This window comes from Brassica rapa, chromosome A04, assembly GCF_000309985.2.
Source record: "Brassica rapa cultivar Chiifu-401-42 chromosome A04, CAAS_Brap_v3.01, whole genome shotgun sequence".
NCBI lineage: Eukaryota > Viridiplantae > Streptophyta > Magnoliopsida > Brassicales > Brassicaceae > Brassica > Brassica rapa.
In genome coordinates, this window is record NC_024798.2 from 339,681 (window position 1) to 360,696 (window position 21,016).

Consider the following 21,016-nt stretch of genomic DNA (forward strand, 5'->3'; position numbering starts at 1 on the left):
TATTTTACACCCATAACGAGGTAATTAAATTTCTCAAAAATATAAGCATTTTGTTGTAGTAGTATAATTTTAAGAATTAATTTAATTAGTCTTTTTGTTGTAGTATAATTTATTTTTATCCTATTTTACACCCCCAATGTGTGCTAGTGTCCGTACACTGTAAAAGAGGGTCCCAGATCTGACGGTCGTGATTAAGATGCGACGCTGCACTTTCTTCGTACTTTATTCAAATTTTCAGTAACCATTCTCTCTTTATTTTACCTTTATTTTTCTACCCCTTACTCATAAAGTTATATACTACATTTTATTGTATTCTATTGGATCCTCCCTCAAATTGACATACATAAACGCGGGCTACAATCATTTCAAAATGTAATAATTTAACTAAAACTAATCTGTTTTCTTCCTCTTATAAGACTTATCCCCAACACACTTTATTTTTTCTTCTATAATTTTCACTAAAATAGAATAATTCTATTATAATGTAATTTTTGTTCCAATAGTGTTACTTTACAATAGAGTTACTCTATTATAGAGTGAAATATAGAAAAATGTCACATTTTCACTTTAAATATAGAGTAAAATATGACATTCCTCTATATTTCACTATATAATAGAGTAACATCATTGGAACAAAAATTACACTATGATAGAATTACTATATTTTAGTGTAAATTATAAAGAAAAAAATAGAGTTTCATTAGAGATACCCTAAGGCCAGTCTCCATGAATTCATACAAAAATAACATTCTCCATAAATTCATACAATAATTGAAAGCTAACAATTCATATATCATTCTTCGAATGCTCAAATTAAAAATCTAGTCTCCATGAGTCTCTTCCAAGTCCCTCTCGATACTCTACTCCAACATAAGTGAAACTTGATAAGCTAATTTATGTTGTTGCTTTTCCCTGTAGCAGGCTTGTACCAAGGTGTCCCTCTAAATACCATCGTTTGTTGCGGCTTCGTCTCATCTTCACAAGCCTAAGTGCATGCAATTTTTGCTTAGACTTGAAGAGAATGATTTGGATTTTTAGACTCGGCTAGCATCAAATATACATTTGAAAACCCTTATATGCACGTAAGGTGGTTTTTATCTCCAACAATAATCAAGATGGGCTTCTTTTCATTCTTGCCCAATTGCAGACACAAGTCTGTTATCAAATCCTTGTCAGCCATATCAGTGCATCTCTCTGTTCTTACTTTGTCACCTTTGTGGCCGACCACAAGTCTCAAGCAGTCTAGAACAGGAAATTCAGCATGACAAGCCATGGTTTCTTTGGAGGTAGATACATTTTTGATACTGTGCTCGTTAATTCGAGGTTTGGACCATAAGCTGTGAGATTATCCACCACAAACCTCGTATTATGTTTCTTCAATGACTTTTTAATATTGCTTTTGAGATCTTGAAGTTATAACCTTTGGGGAGCTTCGCGTTTTCTTTATCCTATAAAACATTGACAGGGATAGCATCGACATGGATATATCTGGAACTTGAAGGGCCTCTGCTTGAATCGTCTATGCTCGAACCGCCTCTGTTTGAACCGCCTCTGATTGAATCGCCTCTCCTCGAACCGTCTCTGATCGAACCGCTTATTGTCGAGAAAAAATCGATAATCTTGCCTTTGCCTATGGAGATGACGATGAAATCTGATGGAGGTGACAATGAGAACGACTTGGCCTGCTCTCTACTAAAGCTAATCTATTATCTGCTGCAATAATAACAAAATTAATTTTTAATTTTTCTAACAACAGCAGTAATTTTTGATGTTTCATCAACTATCCTTTATTTTTTACAGTCATATTTATTGATGTTATGTGTTATATATGTGATTGGTTTGGTTACACCAAATTGGTTTACAATATTTTGATGGTGGTTTACTCCAAGTGGTGGGTAAAATAAACAAAGATTAAATTATTGTAAGATAATCACTAGCCTTGGAGATGGTCAGATTCCCACATCAAAACATGATTGGACGGTTCTGGTGTCATCATAATTAACCATGGCTTTCTTCACACCTTCAGATCATTCATCTGCATTATTGATTTTTTTTCTTCACATTATTTGTGGTCCCCGCAAACTACGATTGCTTACCAACATATCTAGCCGTGAATTGCATATCCAACCCTATCATTAGATTCTCTCTTCCCATACACCTTGCCGCATGCTAACTTTACACCTCTTCTCGCGATATACCCGAGCCTCCATTTTTCTTTTTTTTTCACTAGAATTTTCATTGATAACTTTGAAAAATTACACAGTGAAATGCTAAAACTGGCGGAAAACATAGATATTCCCGAAAACTAAATCCAAAAAACACGGAAAACTAAAACCCAAACATACGAGCTTCATACGAACAGCTGAAACATATACTAAACTCTTACATCCCTTCAAAAACCCATAATCTAATTATCTATGGATAAGAGAACCAATACTTGATTGTCTAAGACTAGCCGGAGATCTTACCAACAACTGAACAAGAGAACACACAACGTTTGTCAAGAAGAGCAGAGACCTCATCTGAACCTCCTGTTCAAGATGACAACACCCAACCACATAGACCTCATCTGAACCATCTGTTCACGATGAGAACAACTGAACTATAATGCCATAACCCAGACATACCCCAAGGAGATCCATCTTCAATCATACCTTTAGCTGGACACCTCCACACTTCAATCTCATTTTATTGCTTCACAACAAGAAGCCACTGAGGAAAAGACTACCAGAGGCAAACTAAGAGTAACGCTTATTCAACAGACGAGAAAATGACACTTTTAAAACAGAGAGAATAAGAGTTAAACTGAAACCATCTTCAACCCAAAACCTTCATCTGCTCCTCACAAGACCACCACATCACTGTAAGTGTCTGACACTACCAAAGTTTGGTTTAGACTCATATAAAGATTATTTAAAAAAAAATTACAACGAAGAATATTTTAAAAATTGAAAAATGTTTGTAGAATGCTTCATCTTTCGAACAAAATATATGCTTTACAAAGCTACATTAAATTCTTTTATATTAAATAAACCAATCTCTTAAACTCTACTCTAAAAACATAAAATTATAACTTATGGTCAACCAACCCCCGTATACAATTTTTCAAAAATGGTTTCCAAACTACTGATTATTGATTTTGTATTAAATAAATCAATCTCTTAAGTGAGTAGTGTTAAACTTGTGTAAATAACACTACTCACTTAAAATAATTTTTAACCCGAAAAAATAATCTAAATCTCCTTTGAATTAAGCCATTTTACAGTGGGTTATTGTAACATCCAAAGCTACATTAAAGTATGCTTTACAAAGCCACATTAAAAAAATTTATATTAAATAAATCAATCTCTTAAACTTGACAGTAAAAACATAAAATTATAACTTATGGTCAACCAACCCTCGTATACAATTTTTCAAAAATGGTTTCCAAACTACTGATTATTGATTTTGTATTAAAAAACAACTAGACTTGTGTAATTAACACTAATCACTTAAAATAATTTTTAACCCGAATAAAATAATCTAAATCTCCTTTGAATTAAGCCATTTTACAGTGTTAACATCCATTTCCATCGTTCCCGTTTTGTGTGGCTGCCCTCATCTGATAAGATAATCTCCCGCTTCCATTCAATCCAACGGCTACCATTCGAATTAACAAGAACACGTGGCAAGATCGCGAAGGACAATCACAATCACCGAAAAGGGTCACATGGAGATGTCTGACCATGGTTAAGAATTAACCGAACCAGAGTTGGCTTTTTTAGCTTGACCTTCCCTTCCCTATCCTTCTTCCTTCTCTTTCATCTTCCTCCCAACCTTTCTTTCTTCTGCATCTTCATCGCTCCGTTAATGGCGCCTCAGATCTATCCCTCCCATATATAAACTCCTTTCCCAATTTTTGTTCCTCACTATCAATCGAAAGATCTCGAGTTTTTTTTTTTTTTTCTATATAATGTATAAGCGAGTGTCGTTATCGTTTCCAGAAGAAGTCCTCGAGCACGTATTCTCGTTTATACACCTGGACAAGGACAGGAACTCGGTGTCCCTGGTGTGCAAGTCGTGGTACGAGATCGAGCGGTGGTGCAGGAGGAAAGTCTTCGTCGGGAACTGCTACGCGGTGAGCCCCGGGACGGTGATAAGGAGGTTCCCGAAGCTGAGATCCGTGGAGCTGAAGGGGAAGCCGCACTTCGCGGACTTCAATTTGGTGCCGGAGGGGTGGGGAGGGTACGTGTACCCGTGGATAGAGGCGATGTCGACGTCGTACACGTGGCTGGAGGAGATAAGGCTGAAGAGGATGGTGGTGAGCGACGAGTGCTTGGAGCTCATCGCTAAGTCCTTTAAGAATTTTAAGGTTCTCGTGCTTTCTTCCTGCGAAGGCTTCTCCACCGATGGCCTCGCTGCTATCGCCGCCTCTTGCAGGTTCTTTTGTCTTAACTTAACTTATCATCTCTATTGTCTTAGGCAGTTAGTTATAGAGGCTATAGTTAGTAACAATTTGTTTAATTTGATATGTAAATAAACTTTTTGTTGTTGACGGAAGCAGTTATCTTTATTCCTGGGTTATTCGCTCTCACTGAATCTACTGAAGTGGTGGGAGAGATCTAGCCATTTTGGCCATTCCTCCCTTTTCTTTTACCTTTTTTGTTTTCTCTTTTATTTTTACTACCTTACTTAAGCTTTTTATTCCCTTACTTCTGCTTGTTTTACCATCTCGTACAATGTCTCTCTAACTAAAAGTAGTAATATACCATTTGAAGATAAATTTTTAGAAGTATTTGCATCAATATGCAAGTTTGAAACAGTTAGTTTCCTTTATAATTGGTAAACGTTTTAGTGGTTATTGATTCTTAATTTTTGGGTCTTTTTTTTCTTTTTGCTTTCCATGTTGATGTGTGCAAAATGGGTTAATATGATTACTAATTGTGTGATTCTTATGCAGGAATCTGAGAGAGCTTGATTTGCGTGAGAGTGATGTTGACGATGTTAGCGGCCACTGGCTTAGCCATTTCCCAGACACATACACTTCTTTGGTATCGCTCAATATCTCTTGCTTATCCTCTGAGCTCAGTTTCTCTGCTCTCGAAAGGCTGGTGACTAGGTGTCCCTCTCTCAAGTCTCTCAAGCTTAACCGAGCTGTTCCTCTCGAGAAACTGGCTATTTTACTTCAAAGAGCGCCTCAGCTTGAGGAATTTGGCACCGGTGGCTACACTGCTGATGTGCGTCCAGATGTGTTCTCTGATTTGTCTGTGGCTCTCTCTGGCTGCAAGAAGTTGAAGTGCTTATCTGGGTTTTGGGATGCTGCTCCTGCCTATCTTCCAGCTGTTTATTCCGTTTGCTGTCGGGTTACTACTTTGAACCTGAGTTATGCGACGGTTCAGAGTTATGATCTTGTCAAGCTTCTTAGCCAATGTCCTAAATTGCAGCGTCTCTGGGTGAGTTTAGTTTGACATTATGAGCAACATAATTTACGTAGACACCGTGCCTTTTTATTTAATTGGTGGTATGACTTATTGACATAGGTGTTGGATTACATCGAGGATACTGGTCTTGAAGTGCTTGCTTCAACCTGCAAGGACCTCCGCGAGCTGAGAGTGTTTCCGTCTGACCCTTTTGTCATGGAGGCAAACGTTGCATTGACGGAACAAGGGCTTGTCTCGGTCTCTATGGGCTGTCCAAAACTCGAGTCGGTTCTCTACTTCTGCCGTCAAATGACCAATGATGCGTTGGTAACCATTGCTAGGAACCGTCCCAACATGACCCGCTTCCGTTTGTGCATCATCGAGCCGAAAGCCCCCGACCATATGACTCTAGAGCCACTGGATGTGGGATTTGGAGCCATAGTAGAGCACTGCAAAGATCTCCGGCGGCTCTCCCTATCGGGGTTGTTGACCGACAAGGTTTTCGAATACATTGGGACATATGCAAAGAAGATGGAGATGCTGTCAGTGGCGTTTGCAGGAGAGAGTGACTTGGGGATGCATCATGTGTTGTCAGGGTGCGATAGTTTGAGGAAGCTAGAGATAAGGGACTGCCCGTTTGGAGACAAGGCGCTATTGGCCAATGCTTCGAAGCTGGAGACAATGCGATCTCTTTGGATGTCTTCTTGCTCGGTGAGTTTTGGAGCCTGCAAGTTATTAGGACAGAAGATGCCAAAGCTCAATGTGGAAGTCATCGATGAAAGGGGTCCGCCGGACTCGAGACCGGAGAGCTGCCCTGTTGAGAGAGTGTTCATATACCGAACAGTGGCGGGTCCTCGGTTTGACATGCCTGGCTTCGTCTGGAACATGGACCAACAACACTCAACCATGAGGGTTTGCCAGGGAAATGGTCACTACTAACAAATAAACGAGGTACAGTTTTTCATCAATCCTTGTTCATCGTCGCCCATATTCTAATTGTTCCAGTTTAGGAACACGAGAGAGAGAGAGAGAGAGAGAGCTCTCCATTAATTTAATCCTGAGCTGCTTCACATGACTACCAAGCTAATGAGCAATGAATAAGTGAAGAGAGAGGGAGGACATAGAGAGAAAGAGATCCGAGAGACCTTTGTTGTATGTTTGTTTGTCTTACTTACTGAGAGATTCTGGTGGGGTATTATTAGTTTTGTTCAGAGGACGATGAGAGATTTTTTAAGAGACAATTGTCAAACATGTAACTGTACTATTTGTTTGGACTCATGTTTTTTTAATCCTTTTCAATATGCTTTTTATCTCTGTCTCTGCCAATTTCATTTGCCCGGTTAGAGAAAACGTGTGCAGGTTATTCGGTTAAAGGAACAGCATACATTTCTTTGATCTCAGGGGCCCTAGACCCTAATGGATATCCTAATGGTGCTCTTATATACCAGAAGAATAGTTACAGTTTTGTCACTAGAGGGTAAAGACTAAAGAGAATCCAAAGATAGAAACAAAGAGAATCTTGCTATTAGTTTTGATATTTTGGCAACTAAAACTGTAGCATCGTCAACTGTAGCTCGAAAATTAGCCAAACAACCATAGTCTACAACATATTTCTGTTTTGTGACCTAAAAAATACATGGGTTTTCATTTTTTTTTGGTATCCATGAGGTCCAAATGCAGTAAATATCATATGATTTAACACGGTGATATTTTGCATATTTCTTTTTGTTGTCACCGCATAAGATGCTTATCTTTGAGTATCAATTTTCATACGTTATTATCTTGTCTAACACAGTAATTTTGTTTTCTTATCAAATGATAGGAGAGTTATAAAACTATACACAGCACATGCGGTTTTACCTATCTCGTTCAGTCGTTTAATGCACTATATATGATATGGCCCATATTCAACTATTTTTATTAGCTCCCCTTGTTCCACGCTTCATAAGATGAACCGTAGTTGATGTAACCAACCGGACCATGGTCAAGCGCAAACATTTAGGTGACTAGACTTGCAATTCAAACCTTTGACTTCTGGAGTCTAAATCATGTTGTGGTTGAAAGGAACCAAGTGGCAAATGAAATAGCAGTGAGTATGACTCAAGTACTGTACTGGTCAGATTTGGCTTCAAAACCTCATCGCTCAAGAAGCGCTAACAGCTCTACTCTGGTTCGTTGAGTGGCTCATATAGGACTGCGAGGTTCCAGCAGTTGACATTCCAGGCTTAAAAGCCATGGTGACCCGCATCTTTTCTCATCCCTCTTCCTCTTTTAATTTGAGGTGTTTCTGTTTACCTATTCTCTATGAGCAAGAAATTCAAAAGATCCTACCTTACCAAGAAGAAGTCAAACCCTACACTAAAACTGTCACCAGTGGAATAGATTCGTATGCTCCTAGAGAGCAGTTGATGGAGACAAGTCGCAAACACACCACCAATGTATCTGAAATAGAATCCCAACAAATGCAAGTTGTTAAAGAGTACATACCACAGCTCCGGCAAAGAAATAAATTGTGACACGCCCATCAACTCTTAGTACACCACATCTCTCAGCTACAAATTCCAGTCATGAGGTCTGCAAACACAATAAGAATGGCACGCAACATGGAGGAGATTTACTTGCCTTGTAAATAAATTTCTAAAAAGAAAGGGTTGGAAGTTCACATCGTTAAAATTTTTGCAGGTATTGCAAAAGTATTTCCCCATGCAGACGCTGGAATTCGAGCAGACTTCAGCCTGATAAATTTTCTTGTACTGATAACTGATATCAAACCAAAATAATATGATATAAGTCAGATAAATAGAATAATCACCCCTACCCCTTGCTCAGTTTCTTTATTACTTGCTAAGTTAGATTTTAGGGCTCCCAATTAACTTTGTTTAGCCCATAATCTCATTGACTACTTATCCATGTTTTAGAAATACACTAGAGACGCTAAACGGTGGTTGTGAATATGAATAAAATAGAGTGTTCAGTAGTATTATTAACTAGTGTCCATTATTTAAAAAGTTGGGATGCCTTGGAATAAAGTTGAATAATTGTATACTGTGTGATGACTGATGATGCATATGAATAGATCGAGGATCTGCTTTTCTCAAAGCTAAGAATCTTTGAATCCTACTGACAAAGACAGCAAGTGAAGGTTGTTGTTCCACGTTCCTTGCCGATCGATTAGATTCTCCCTTCCAAGATTAGATCCCCCAAAGAACTCGGAAGTTGTATTCCACTTCTCTCGCAAAGCCCTTCCTCTTTTTCCACCTTTCCTTTTTTGACACCACCAAAATAATCACAAACAAAACTTAATTATGGAGCTTCTTTAAGTGCAAGTAACTATGTTGAGCTCTAAATAAATTCAGTTAAAATACATAAGAGAATAACACATTAATTCTAAGTGCAAATATATATTGTCCTTAATCTGGTTTTATGCTTTATGTATTTGTGTTTCTTTTGATAAGTGAAAGATAGGTGTGTGCTTATTATTTGAAAAGAAAATTTAAGAAAAATGAAAGATTGGTGTGTGCTTATTATTAAGTGAGCATGGAGAATTAATTGTTCCAAGAACTAACAACAATTATTTTGCAGATTTAAATATTTATTTTTCACGTTTTTTCTTTGTATTTGATCGAAAGATGAAATAAACTAAACATTCCCATGAAATTAAGATTTTCAATTTTGATATATCACGGCTAAATCAAAGTGACGTAATTGCGAGACATTGTTTACAGTCAGTCTCTCTGGTTATATTTCTATATCATAATTCACCAGTCACGTTTCATCAGCTCACATATATAAAGTACCAATACTGACAAAAATCAAGCAGTCATTTTTTCTTTTTGGGAAAATTCCTCAAAAATACACGGACTAATTTTTATTTGCTAATAAAATACACGAACTATTTTGGATCCCTGTTTAATACACAAACTAATTTTTGTTGTCTATTATATACACAAACTTTTGAAATTCGCAGGTTTTACACATCGTTTTAGACGGCGTTAACTACGTTTAACGGAAGTGAACACGACGTTAATGTTTAATTAAACATGTGTCTAATTTATGAAAAAACAATTCCTTAAAAATACATGAACTAATTTTCATTTGTTAATAAAATACACAAACTATTTTGGATCCCCATTTAATACCCGAACTAATTGTTGTTTCCTATTTAATATACAAACTTTTAAAATTTGTAGATTTTACACATCGATTTAAACAAAGTCAACTACATATAACAGAAATGACTTTAGTTTTAACTAAACGTATGGTTAAAAGTGAAAAGCACACTCACCCTCAACCAAAACCTCTCGAATCGATTGATACTTATATTCAAGCTAGCATCAATTCAAGTTTGACACCCTAATCTATTCCAACCTCTTTTACTCATCAAACTCTGTTCCTTTTCTTCTTCTTCGCTTTGATTTCATTTTATATTGCTTCAAAGTGGAGATGATTTCCATGTCATGAAAAATGACGAAGAAAACTAGGTATACCTAGTTTTCTTCGTCATTTTTAAAATTACGTAATTTTAAACGAGTTTCTGATTTTGGAATTAGTTTCCGATTCTTATTTTTTGTCAATCAAAGTTAATTTACACTATGCAAGTGTTATGAAGAAGAAAACTACCAATATAATCTATCAGAAGGATTTTTAAAAGAATTTGCCTTTCGCAGTTTAACCACATGTTTAACTAAACACTAACATCTACTTCACTTTTGTTAAACATAGTTGACATCCACTAAATCATGTTAAACATAGTTGACGTCGTCTAAATCGATGTGTAAAATCTGAAAATTTTAAAAGTTTGTGTATTAAATGAGAAGCAAAAATTAGTCCGTGTATTAAATGGGGATCCAAAATAGTTCGTGTATTTTATTAACAAATGAAAATTAGTTCGTGTATTTATTAACAAATAAAAATTAGTTCGTGTATTTTTAAAGAATTTTCTTTTCATAAATTAAGCACATGTTTAATTAAACACTAACGTCGTCTCCACCTCCGTTAAATATAGATAACGCCGTCTAAAACTATGTGTAAAACCTGTGAATTTTGAAAGTTTATGTATTTAATAGGCAACGGAAATTAATTCGTGTATTAAACGGGGAGTCAAAATAGTTTGTGTATTTTATTAGCAAATGAAAATTAGTCTGTGTATTTTTAAGGAATTTTCCCTTTCTTTTTTCAGTCGTTAATGTCTTATTTATTTTGGATACTGACATTCTGTGGGACCCACATTCTATTCACAAACTTCCCCAGACAAAATATCTTCGGACTAACTTCTGATACATAAATATCTATTATTTTGTTCTGATAATTTGTATACTATATTTTTCTGTTTTGTTTGTTATGGTATCCATGTGATAAACTACTACATCTGATATCATTTTTAGGGCCTGACTGGTTTAACCGCAGCGGTTGCGGTTGCGGTTGCGGGAGTTTGCGGATGCGGGTGGTTGCGGTTTCTAGCGGTTTTAAGAGATTTGTACGACTGGTTCTGCGGTTAGAAATTTGTGCGTTTGCGGGATACTTATGACTGGTTAACTACCAAATGCAGCAGCTGTTAAATAATAAATTAATAATATTTACATTTTATACAATTATAAAAATATCAAAAATAATAATATTATAATAAATATAAAATTTATATTTAGAAAGTTATAGTTTAAATTTTTTAAAAATATAGAAAATATTTTTATTTTAAAGTTTTATAATATTAATTAAAATTTAATTGATATATTTTAGCATTTTTATAATTTCACTTTAATTTTTTTATTGAATTTTTTTATTTTTGTATTTATATTGTTTTGGAAAAAAAAAAAAATTTATCCTCCCGCAAACGCCCGCAACCGCAAACGCTAGCTGGAACCAGCTTTTGAATTTATGAGGTTCAAAGCGATTTGGAGCGATTTGGAGCGGTTTAGAGCGGTTTGAGCGATTGTTGCAAAACGCCAGCAACCGCTACTAACCGCAAAAGCTGCGTTTGCGGATGGTAGCGGGAAAACCAGTCATACCCTTAGGGCCTGACTGGTTCAAACGCAGCGGTTGCGGTTGCGGTTGCGGGAGTTTGTGGACGTGGGCGGTTGCGGTTTCTAACGGTTTTAAGAGATTTGTACGACTGGTACTGCGGTTAAAAATTGATGCGTTTGCGGGTGACTTATGACTGGTTAACTACCTAATGCGGTAATAGTCAAATAATAAATTAACAATATTTACATTTAATATAATTATAAAAAATATCAAAAATCATAAAATTATATTAAATATAAAATTTATATTTAGAAATTTATAATTTTAATTTTTGAAAATTTATTGAAATTGTTTTTATTATAAAATTTTATATTATTAATTAAAATATAATAGATATATTTTAATATTTTCATAATTTCAATTTTAAAGTTTTTATTAAATATTTTTACTTTTGTATATATATTGTTTTAAAAAAAAGAAATTTTTTTTACCCTCCCGCAACCGCCCGCAACCGCAAACGCTAGCTGGAGCCAGCTTTTGAATTTATGAGATTCAGAGCGGTTTGAAACGGTTTGAAGCGGTTTAGAGCGATTTGAGTGATTGTTGCAAACCGCCGACAACCGCTACCAACCGCAAAAGCTGCGTTTGCGGGTGGTAGCGGGAAAACCAGTCGCCCCCTTAGTCGACGTTTAGTGCTCTCACTGAAACCATTCAGAGACGATAGGCAAAACTCAAAACGAAAAGCAACATAACATATGATATATAGTTTCTCCATTACAATAGATAACACATCAGTACATCCACTGATTGATTAAGCTGGAAAATACAAAGCTAGCTAATTAAATGTTTCTGACATGATTAGCAAAACAAAATATAAAAATTAGCTATATATATAAGAACATGATACACATTTACGTGTAATATTTCCATCATTATTTACTATCTAATCAACATACCAATTATCTTTTCTTAAGGATCCATTCATTTTCTAGTTATGAAATGACTGATACGGCTTGATCAATGGAACAAGGGAGCCACTTAGGTGAAGCGACATGACTTCGTTGGTCGAACCCACCAGCTTGCCACTGACAAAAACAGCAGGAACAGCGTTGGTGCAGCCAAGACGGACTAAGGCCTTCTCTATCTCACGGCAGTCAGGATCATTGTCGATCTCGTGGATGGTTGGTTGAACCCTAAGGTCACGGAAAAGGATCTGCACGGCGTAGCAAAGACAACATGAGTCTTTGGTGAAGATCACAACTCCTTTCTCTGATGACATTCTCATCACCTTGTCCATGATCAGATTCTGATCTGACGGCTCCCTCCAAAGATCGAGAACTTATGTATCTTTAATTAGCTCTGGTTTATGTTTCTTTGTTTCGTTAGAAAATTTGATGGTCTGCTTGGGCTATTTATAGGAAGGCAAGTATAGTGCAAGATCCCTTGGACTAGTCTCTTTTTCCCCTTTAAAAAGAACTTATTTCTTTCCTTTTTTTTCAACATGAAAAAAAAAACAGATTCCTTACGAAGAATTAAAGCAGCTTTCCGAGAAAATGCCAATTTTTTTAATGTTCTGTATGAATGTACAAGTTGCATAAAAATGATGAAACTAAACGATTTATGTAGCATCTACAGTATTGAAGAAGGCAAGGATCATAATTAATAAAGCGCATACATATCAAAAAAAAATAATAATAATAAAGCATACGATTCGAGAGGTGTTTGCGTACATATTGTAATGACTTTGGAATATATATATGTCCGAGAGAAGTGAACAGTATCGCATTAGTGGATCTCAACGCCAGCGAATGAAGCATACGCGCGTTGTTTGCGTGCATGCTTATGTATCTGATGCACTTTACGACGAATCTCAAAGATAATGAAAGATTAACATTAGTAGTTATAGTAACGATGCACAAGGACGCAGCAGTTAAATTAGGTAAGTTTGTTTTGTACTTGTCGACTTTGTAATTTCGTAGTCGACAAGTTCCATAGACTAAAGGGATGGGAAAGCGTATACTAAATTTCGTGAACAGAATTTTGTGGACGAATGTATTTAGCAAATACGTATTTTTTGCCAAAAAGATAAAAAATAAGGATGGCTTATGTCTGGCTTGAAAAATTTGGGAGGGTTTTCTAATTTTCGCTCAAATTTTCGCCACATAACTATTTTTTCAACAGCCCACTTATCTTTTTACTAGTGATGGTAAGTTTATAAGCGAAAACATTTGGATGTTTACATGTTTATATATAATCATCACCAGAAACACTATCTGGGAAAATGTATTCATTTGATAAATTCTGAATTGTTTTGAGTGTAAATAGATAATCCAAAATGAATATTATATATAGTTTAGGAAGTTATATATGTAAAATATCTAACTAACCATTCCAAACTTTAGTTTTGGGATTCTGGATTTTGACAAATGACATCCAGTTAGTTTATTATTTGTATCAAATTCATTTGTTATAATGTTGATTGATCGATAAATACAATATTTCTTTAATTAGCTTTATAACAACACAAACATTTTCAAAACCAGTTCTTGTAATTGTCATTGAGTTGATTCTCTTTTTATTGGTTAGACGTTTGAGCTTATACCTCTGGGGGTATGTATATATAACCAAGTCATCGTTTCTTTTTCAAATAATCTTAAAATACAACAATTTTCTTACAGTTTCCTTCTTTTGTGTCAGAAAGTATTTGTAACAGTCTGATTCGATACTCCATTTTTGATATTGGAAGATACAAACACCACAGTTGTATCATAAAAATCTTACTCCTATAAAATTATTATCCTATAAAAAACTAAAAATTTAAGAAAATATACTTAGTCTGGAATCTCCAAATACTATTTATCGTTTTAATTTGTTATTATAGTTTGGTTTATGTTTGACATTTTTTAATATATACATTGTCTTGTTATAGTAAATAATAAATATGGTTCCTACAGTTAGACGATATATATTTCGCTAAGAACTACACCCTAAGAATCTCCATTAACCATGTTCTAATAAACTTACAGTAAGGAAATACACTTTTACATATAGTACGTGGTTTCAATGTCAACAAAGTCTGCACAATCTTTTAATTATGATCAAATCCTTCTGTTCGTGTATTTCTCTAATTATCATTCGTATTTATGATTAGATATGACGACAACATGGCTGTTTTGTTTGTTCAGAGCTGGATCTTCTACCTCGTGTCTAGCTCATTGATCGAATCCTTATGGGCCAAAGAGAAGAATGTATAACCAAAACAGGATTCGATCTAGCTTTCGGTGATAATATTTGCATATCTATCAACTATATATGTAATTATTTAGTGATTTATTATTCTGTTATTAACTGTCCCCTACCACCAACTTGCCTAAAGACAAATATTCTTTGTCTATACACACTCATGCTTGATTCTGCTCTCACCCTCTCTCTCTCTCTCTTCCCAGACGTAACTGTATATGTGTAAACGGCTGGCAAACAAACAAATGAGATCCGTCTTACATATTTTTTACTTAAGATATCAAGTACTAAAGTACTGGTTTAAAAGTGTTTCAAAAAATAAAAATACTTGTTTAAAATCCACGCATTGCGCGGAATAAATATTTTATATACACATTATTTATATGTATTATTATTTGTTTAACATTTTTTTACATATTTTGGAACAAATTAATAAATATATATTGAAAAATTGAAAAATTATTAACTGTCACGTGTATAACTAAATTGACATATATACATAAATTAAGAAAATCAATTTTGTTTATTTACAATTATTTTGTGGTTACATTTAAACAATTTTTTTTCCATTTTGTATTGTATGTAATTAAATTAAAATAATATTAACAGAGGTATATAGTATATTTTTAATATGATTATATATCCTAATCATATGATTTTATGATCGTTTGTATTTTTTTTAAAAAAATATAAACCATTAATAACAAAACTTTGAATGTGGGACTTTTAGTATTTTTAATAATTTCTAATATTTCTTGAAAATTCAATGCAAATTTCAAAATTAAAATATTATGTTCTCAATTTCAAAAATTGTAAATCATTTATCACAAATTTTTTCATGTGAGAGTTTTAACAGTTTTCGTAATTTATAGTTATTTTTAAAATTCAAAATATAACATATACGAAAAAATCTAAAATTTTATTATATGGTTAATATAATTGTTTAATTTATTTTAATAATATAGTACTAAACAAAATAATTGATGATATACAAATTGTTGTCAAATCTTTATTATTAAAATCATTAATTTTCAAATATATATTATATTAACTTTTGGTATTTTCGTAGCTTATTTAAGGAAAAAATAAAAAAATATTAATTATAGATTGTTAATTAATTTATGATTAGCTCAATGAAAGTATATAGTCTATGTTTAATGGACAACCATATTTCTCTAGAAACTTTAAAAAACATTCTAGTGATGACATGTGTCATAGTTAAAATGTTGTAATGCTTATCTTTTTGGGAAAATTGGAAAAATGGGACACTTTGAACTTTTGTTTGTCACAATAAGACTTCTCATACTTTTGACAATTTTGGACATGTTTTACCCTTTTTTAATGAGAAAAATAGTAACTTGAATTTTAAAAATGTAAAAAAATATGATAAGTGTTGGAAACATAAGTATGACAATATATATGTTTAAACTTTTTAAAAAAAAATTGGAATCATATTTTATTTTCTCTTCTAGGTACAGTTAGAAAACTCATTTTGGTAATCTACCTAGTTTATATGTCCGATTCTAAGTTTTAAACATAGATATATCTAGGGTATATACTGTAAACTAACATTTCTTGTATAATCTAGCACAAATAGAATTGATTTCGTTATAATCAAGAAAGATGTCTTCGGTCTACCTACAGTTTGATAACGATATATAGCCACAACTCAATGATATAGGTCGGTTATATTATGTTACATAACTTGTTCTGCCTTTTACCTTATATGATGCCTTAAAGAAGAATATGTTTCTCGCCTACTATATTTTGTTCTGCGTAGGTAGTATACATATTCTAGGTAAATCCGGAAAATATGGAAACTTCCATATTCAGTTGAAAATGTTTCCTGAATCTAAACTAAATATATCATAAATCTCTCAAAGAATATTTTATTTAATATCTTTAATAAATTTAGTCTAAACCAAAAATATGGAAGTTCCATTTTTTTTAAATATCTTTACTAAATACCGATTAATCGGGGATTAATTTTAAACACTGTTTTTCAATTTTCAGAAAATTGTTTATATTACATAGTGATTTGTATAGAGAACATCATTTATTGAAGCCGCCTAGTGGGAATTGGGTAGGTTTATGTTGCCCGGTTGTCAGGTTCGATCCCCAAGAAGTGCATTTTGCTCTTTTTAGTGTTTATTTTCATTAATGGCATAACCGTAAATAAGTCATCATCTTCCTCGACTGTTTTTAGGGTTACAGAGATATTTTTACAGAGCCGCCATGCTTTATTTGATTGATTTCGTCCATTATTTTTGCATTTTTTTGTTGGGTATGGTTTAAATTTGTAGATTTAGCATGTATCTTCCAGTTTCAAGCTTTCAAAACTTAAAAACGTGAAATAAGTTTGGTGACTCCGATTTAATGGCCGCCTTTAACAAAGGATCAAATCAAGAACAAAAGAAAATCACCCATCAAATCAAATACGAAATAAAATCGAAGATGCTATAAACCATCTTCACATGACACAATGCGAAATCAAAGAGGCTAAGAAGGATATCAAGTAAAGATGGAGACAATAATCTGAGAAGATAAAGAAGAAGATGAGAACATAAACCTCATAAAGGTATTTGTGAAAAAATGTCATGCCTTGAATTGTGGAAGAAGAAAAAATGAAACAGACACAATTACGTAACTTTTAATGCTTTTGATTTTTCTTTCCATCCCTAATGTAAAAACAATTATAAATAAATCTAATTAATAAACATTCTATATTTTAATTAAATTAAAATTTCAATAATCTAAGGGTATAATCGTATTAACATTAATTAAAATCTTAATAAGACACAAAACTTAAACAAAATCTTATTGTGACAAATCAAAGTTCAAAGTGTCCTATATTTCCAATTTTCCCTATCTTTTAATATATAAGGGATTGCAGATTCAGTTGTCTTAACGACTAATTTTAGTTATTATATATATATATATTATAGAGAGTATTGGCCAATTATACCTTAGTTGAAGCGAAATTAGGGAACTACCCGAAAGCAAAAAGAACCCGTGAACTCTGTAGCAACTTATGTATGATTTGCCCAAAATATCCTTAAAGCAGAGACACGTAAGCTAGAAAGGTGGGGAGAGATAGATTTGGTTTGATCTTTTATAGTACATTCGTAGCTTTCTAGGGAGATGTAGGTCGCCAGCTATCTTCTTCCTTATCTACCACAAAATTGTAGTTATTTAATAAATTACTCCTCACCTCTCTCACATTTCTCCTCCATGATTGTCGATGTTCTCGGCTTTTTGCTTATAACTTTTCAGCAACTGATCTATTATTCTTTTATCTCTTTGTGTATTAATAATGTTTCTTAAATAAGCATCTTTTTATCCTGGTATTGTCACAATGATTTCACAATGAATCCTACAACGATGTCTAAATAAATACTTTAATTTCATCATGCTCTTTACCCTCGCATTACCTATCAGTAGCAGTAAGGTCGAAATAAGCAGAAAAGATAATCAATTTTATTTCGAGGATTTAACACAGCTTAAGATTCCGCCGAACCTCTCGCGAAGCAACATATTTCACATATGATAATAACAAAGTTAACTGTTATAATATCTTGGACGTGTAATGTAACATATTATAAAGTTAACTGATAAGATACTTGTTAGGAGGAAACAATGGAATGTTAGATATATTGTGGGTTGGTAGTGGGTTTCTTAATGATTAGGTTTATAATTAGTAGCTTACACATGCTTGAAGATCATTGCATATTTTGAATCATTTTTATGTTAAGAAGTATTACTTGCAAGTTAATCATTGTTAACTGCTATGAATTGACCTTATTTGGTTATTGAATAAATTAGTGTCTACCAAGTAAAGATAGTACTGCAATATATTAGAGACAATATTAATTTCAAAATTAGAGAAAAAGCTGAAACATAAATATTGTAGTAAATGATTTTAACATTGTCTTAAGGGTAATTTTATTATACTTGTAAGCAGTTAACAATAGAATGTTAGATATATGGTATTTTGTTAATGCGTTAATAATAAAATTGACAACCGCACTGCTATCAAGTATTTAACTAGTATCATTAAGATTAATATTTTTTTTTTTGGTAAAAAAGATTAGTATATATATATATAGGTAACTATTTACATTGGTGTGATATACATATGAAACAAATATGATAATTGTCCACAAGCTACATGAGGAATCTAAAGATGTCTACTAGCAACAGTTTCTCCAACGACTTGCTAGTTCACAAGATGCATGAAGAATTACACAATGTCTAACAAGAGAGACTTGTTGCTGCGATCATAGGTCCGACAGAGCTGCAAAAATATATAACACTATGATTAGCGGTAACACATTACTTTAACTAAAACTAACACATGTTGTTCATCGATGTTAAATTTCATATAAATCTTCATACCCAATCTTTTATATGTTAACTATAACCTTGTGTGTAGCATCTAACATACTATTTATCAGGTAACGACAACTATTATTTAACATATTACTAACATTTTAAAAAGTGTTAACAAGTTCTATAACAACTAACCAAACATGTATCAACTAATTGAACTGTTTTATAACATTTTACCTACCAATTATTTTTTTGCGGGAACCTCGTATACAGCCTCATCCTCCACTACATCATCCAGACCAGGTCCTTTGGAGAGTGCATAGTATCCTCATTCACATACACATCACCTCACTCTGCAAAATACACACAACTTATTAACAAGGTAATAACCAATATGATATGAAGCGTATACTAGTATTCTTAGAGGTTACTTTCCGAGATAACATTTAATTGGTAACCTTAGCCTCTACTATAGTAACTTGAAAGATAGTTTAATATGGTATCTGAAAAGATTATAAACAAATCTAGTGATCAGTAACGTATACTATATATCTTAGGCGGAACTCTATGAGATTACATCCACTTTGATAACTATTACTCTACCATATAAACATTACGGATATTTCAACAGGATAATGAAAAAGATTATTATTGACACCTACTGATTCCCTTGGAATTTACGTTTGACATTGCTAACCTCAGCTTCTTCATCTAACTCTCTAGCATGAGTTGGTTTAAAACAGTAACGAACGGAAACAGGAGAGGGTGGTGGGACATCTCACTCTTTTTCTTTTTTGGGAATCACATCAGCCATATATCGTACTTCTTCTTCACTCTTAGCATGCAGCTAACAAACTCTGTCCAAAACGCTTGTAGAATGAAGGCTTTTCGGCTTGTGATTTGATCTTCCTAAACGCTGTGTTCCACAAAAAGTGTACCTCTTCTAGATCTAGAGCATCGATTATGGATTCAAACCTCTTCTACTTGTGTTCAGTATAAAAAATTTGTCGACAGGTTCTTCCCCGTAAGCAAATATGCGTTTCGGCAACTGCAAATCCTCCATTACACAGACTAATAACATCTCTGAAATCTCTGGAATGAAAATATAAAAAAATTCTTTATGGTTCAGGAAAAAAGAGGAATGAGAGAGCGTGACTTTTCACAAACCAAATAATTACTAAACATTGTAATTGATGGCTTTTCATTTACCCTCGATGTCTTTTTTGATAAAAGTGTTGTGTGTGTAATAGGGGGCTATGATCCTAGTCTCTGACACCTAGTATAAGAGTACATGATAGTGTGGCTGTAGGTCTGTAGGGGTTTTCTCGTATTAAAAAAAGTCTAACAGTGGATGGGGTATTCTCCTAATTTCGACAAAACCTGTGTATATACGACCTAATTTCTCTATATTATAAAAACCTAGCAATTTTTTGTTATAAATATAGCATATATCTATAGACTTATTTTAAGAGTATCAGTAGAGGTTGTTTATTTATCTTGTTGGTATATTTATACCAAATTATATTTATTTATCCATGAGTCTCTCAAATAAAAAATTAATATAATAATAGATAGTGGGAAAAAAATAAAAAACTATAGGGAGAATCGTCTCCTCATAATGAGCCGTTCTTGACAATTTGAGAAACTAGAAAACATGTACTTATATCTTGTTGGTATATTTCTAGTTTTTACTTTAAATTATGTAATTTATTTATCTTAAAAACTAATATAAAAAATGGTTAGTGGGAGAGAATTTATGTAGAGTTGGTTGATTCTAAAATCCAAGAGATTTGTTCAATTTGTAAAGACTTCTAAAAAGTTTTCATATTTTAAAAGTTTATAAAAAGATTATAGTTTAAGAAATTTAAGAATCTAGAAGAAATATGCAAGATTTTTAAAGTTTTGTTTTATAAGTAAAATTATCAATTCCCAATAACACTAGGTTTGATGAAACTTAGAATCATTAAAAACTTTTTTTTTTAATAAGAAGAGATTTTTTAAGTTATTATACTTATCATCAAACCAATAACACTATATTTTAGTAAAAATGATAGAATCCACCTATCAATAACAATGTAATTTGAAAA

The 21,016-nt window shown here is 33.3% G+C and overlaps 2 protein-coding genes across 3 annotated transcripts; one reads left to right on the plus strand and one right to left on the minus strand.

Moving 5' to 3' along the window:
- Window positions 1-3,636: 3,636 nt before the first annotated feature.
- Window positions 3,637-6,713, plus strand: LOC103862757 (protein TRANSPORT INHIBITOR RESPONSE 1). Of its 2 annotated transcripts, XM_033290812.1 has the most exons (4): window positions 3,637-4,419; window positions 4,940-5,432; window positions 5,520-6,350; window positions 6,410-6,713. In XM_033290812.1, the coding sequence occupies exons 1-3, from the start codon at window positions 3,953-3,955 to the stop codon at window positions 6,336-6,338; spliced, it is 1,779 nt and encodes a 592-aa protein (XP_033146703.1). In that variant the 5' UTR covers window positions 3,637-3,952; the 3' UTR covers window positions 6,339-6,350; window positions 6,410-6,713. The 2 variants fall into 2 exon arrangements, with proteins under 2 accessions (XP_033146703.1, XP_009138698.3); XM_009140450.3 differs by having other exon boundaries at window positions 3,640-4,419; window positions 5,520-6,713.
- A 5,383-nt stretch (window positions 6,714-12,096) lies between these two features.
- On the minus strand, window positions 12,097-13,031 carry LOC103862758 (glutaredoxin-C14). Its single transcript, XM_009140451.2, has one exon. The coding sequence runs from the start codon at window positions 12,655-12,657 to the stop codon at window positions 12,349-12,351; it is 309 nt and encodes a 102-aa protein (XP_009138699.1). The 5' UTR covers window positions 12,658-13,031; the 3' UTR covers window positions 12,097-12,348.
- Window positions 13,032-21,016: the final 7,985 nt, after the last annotated feature.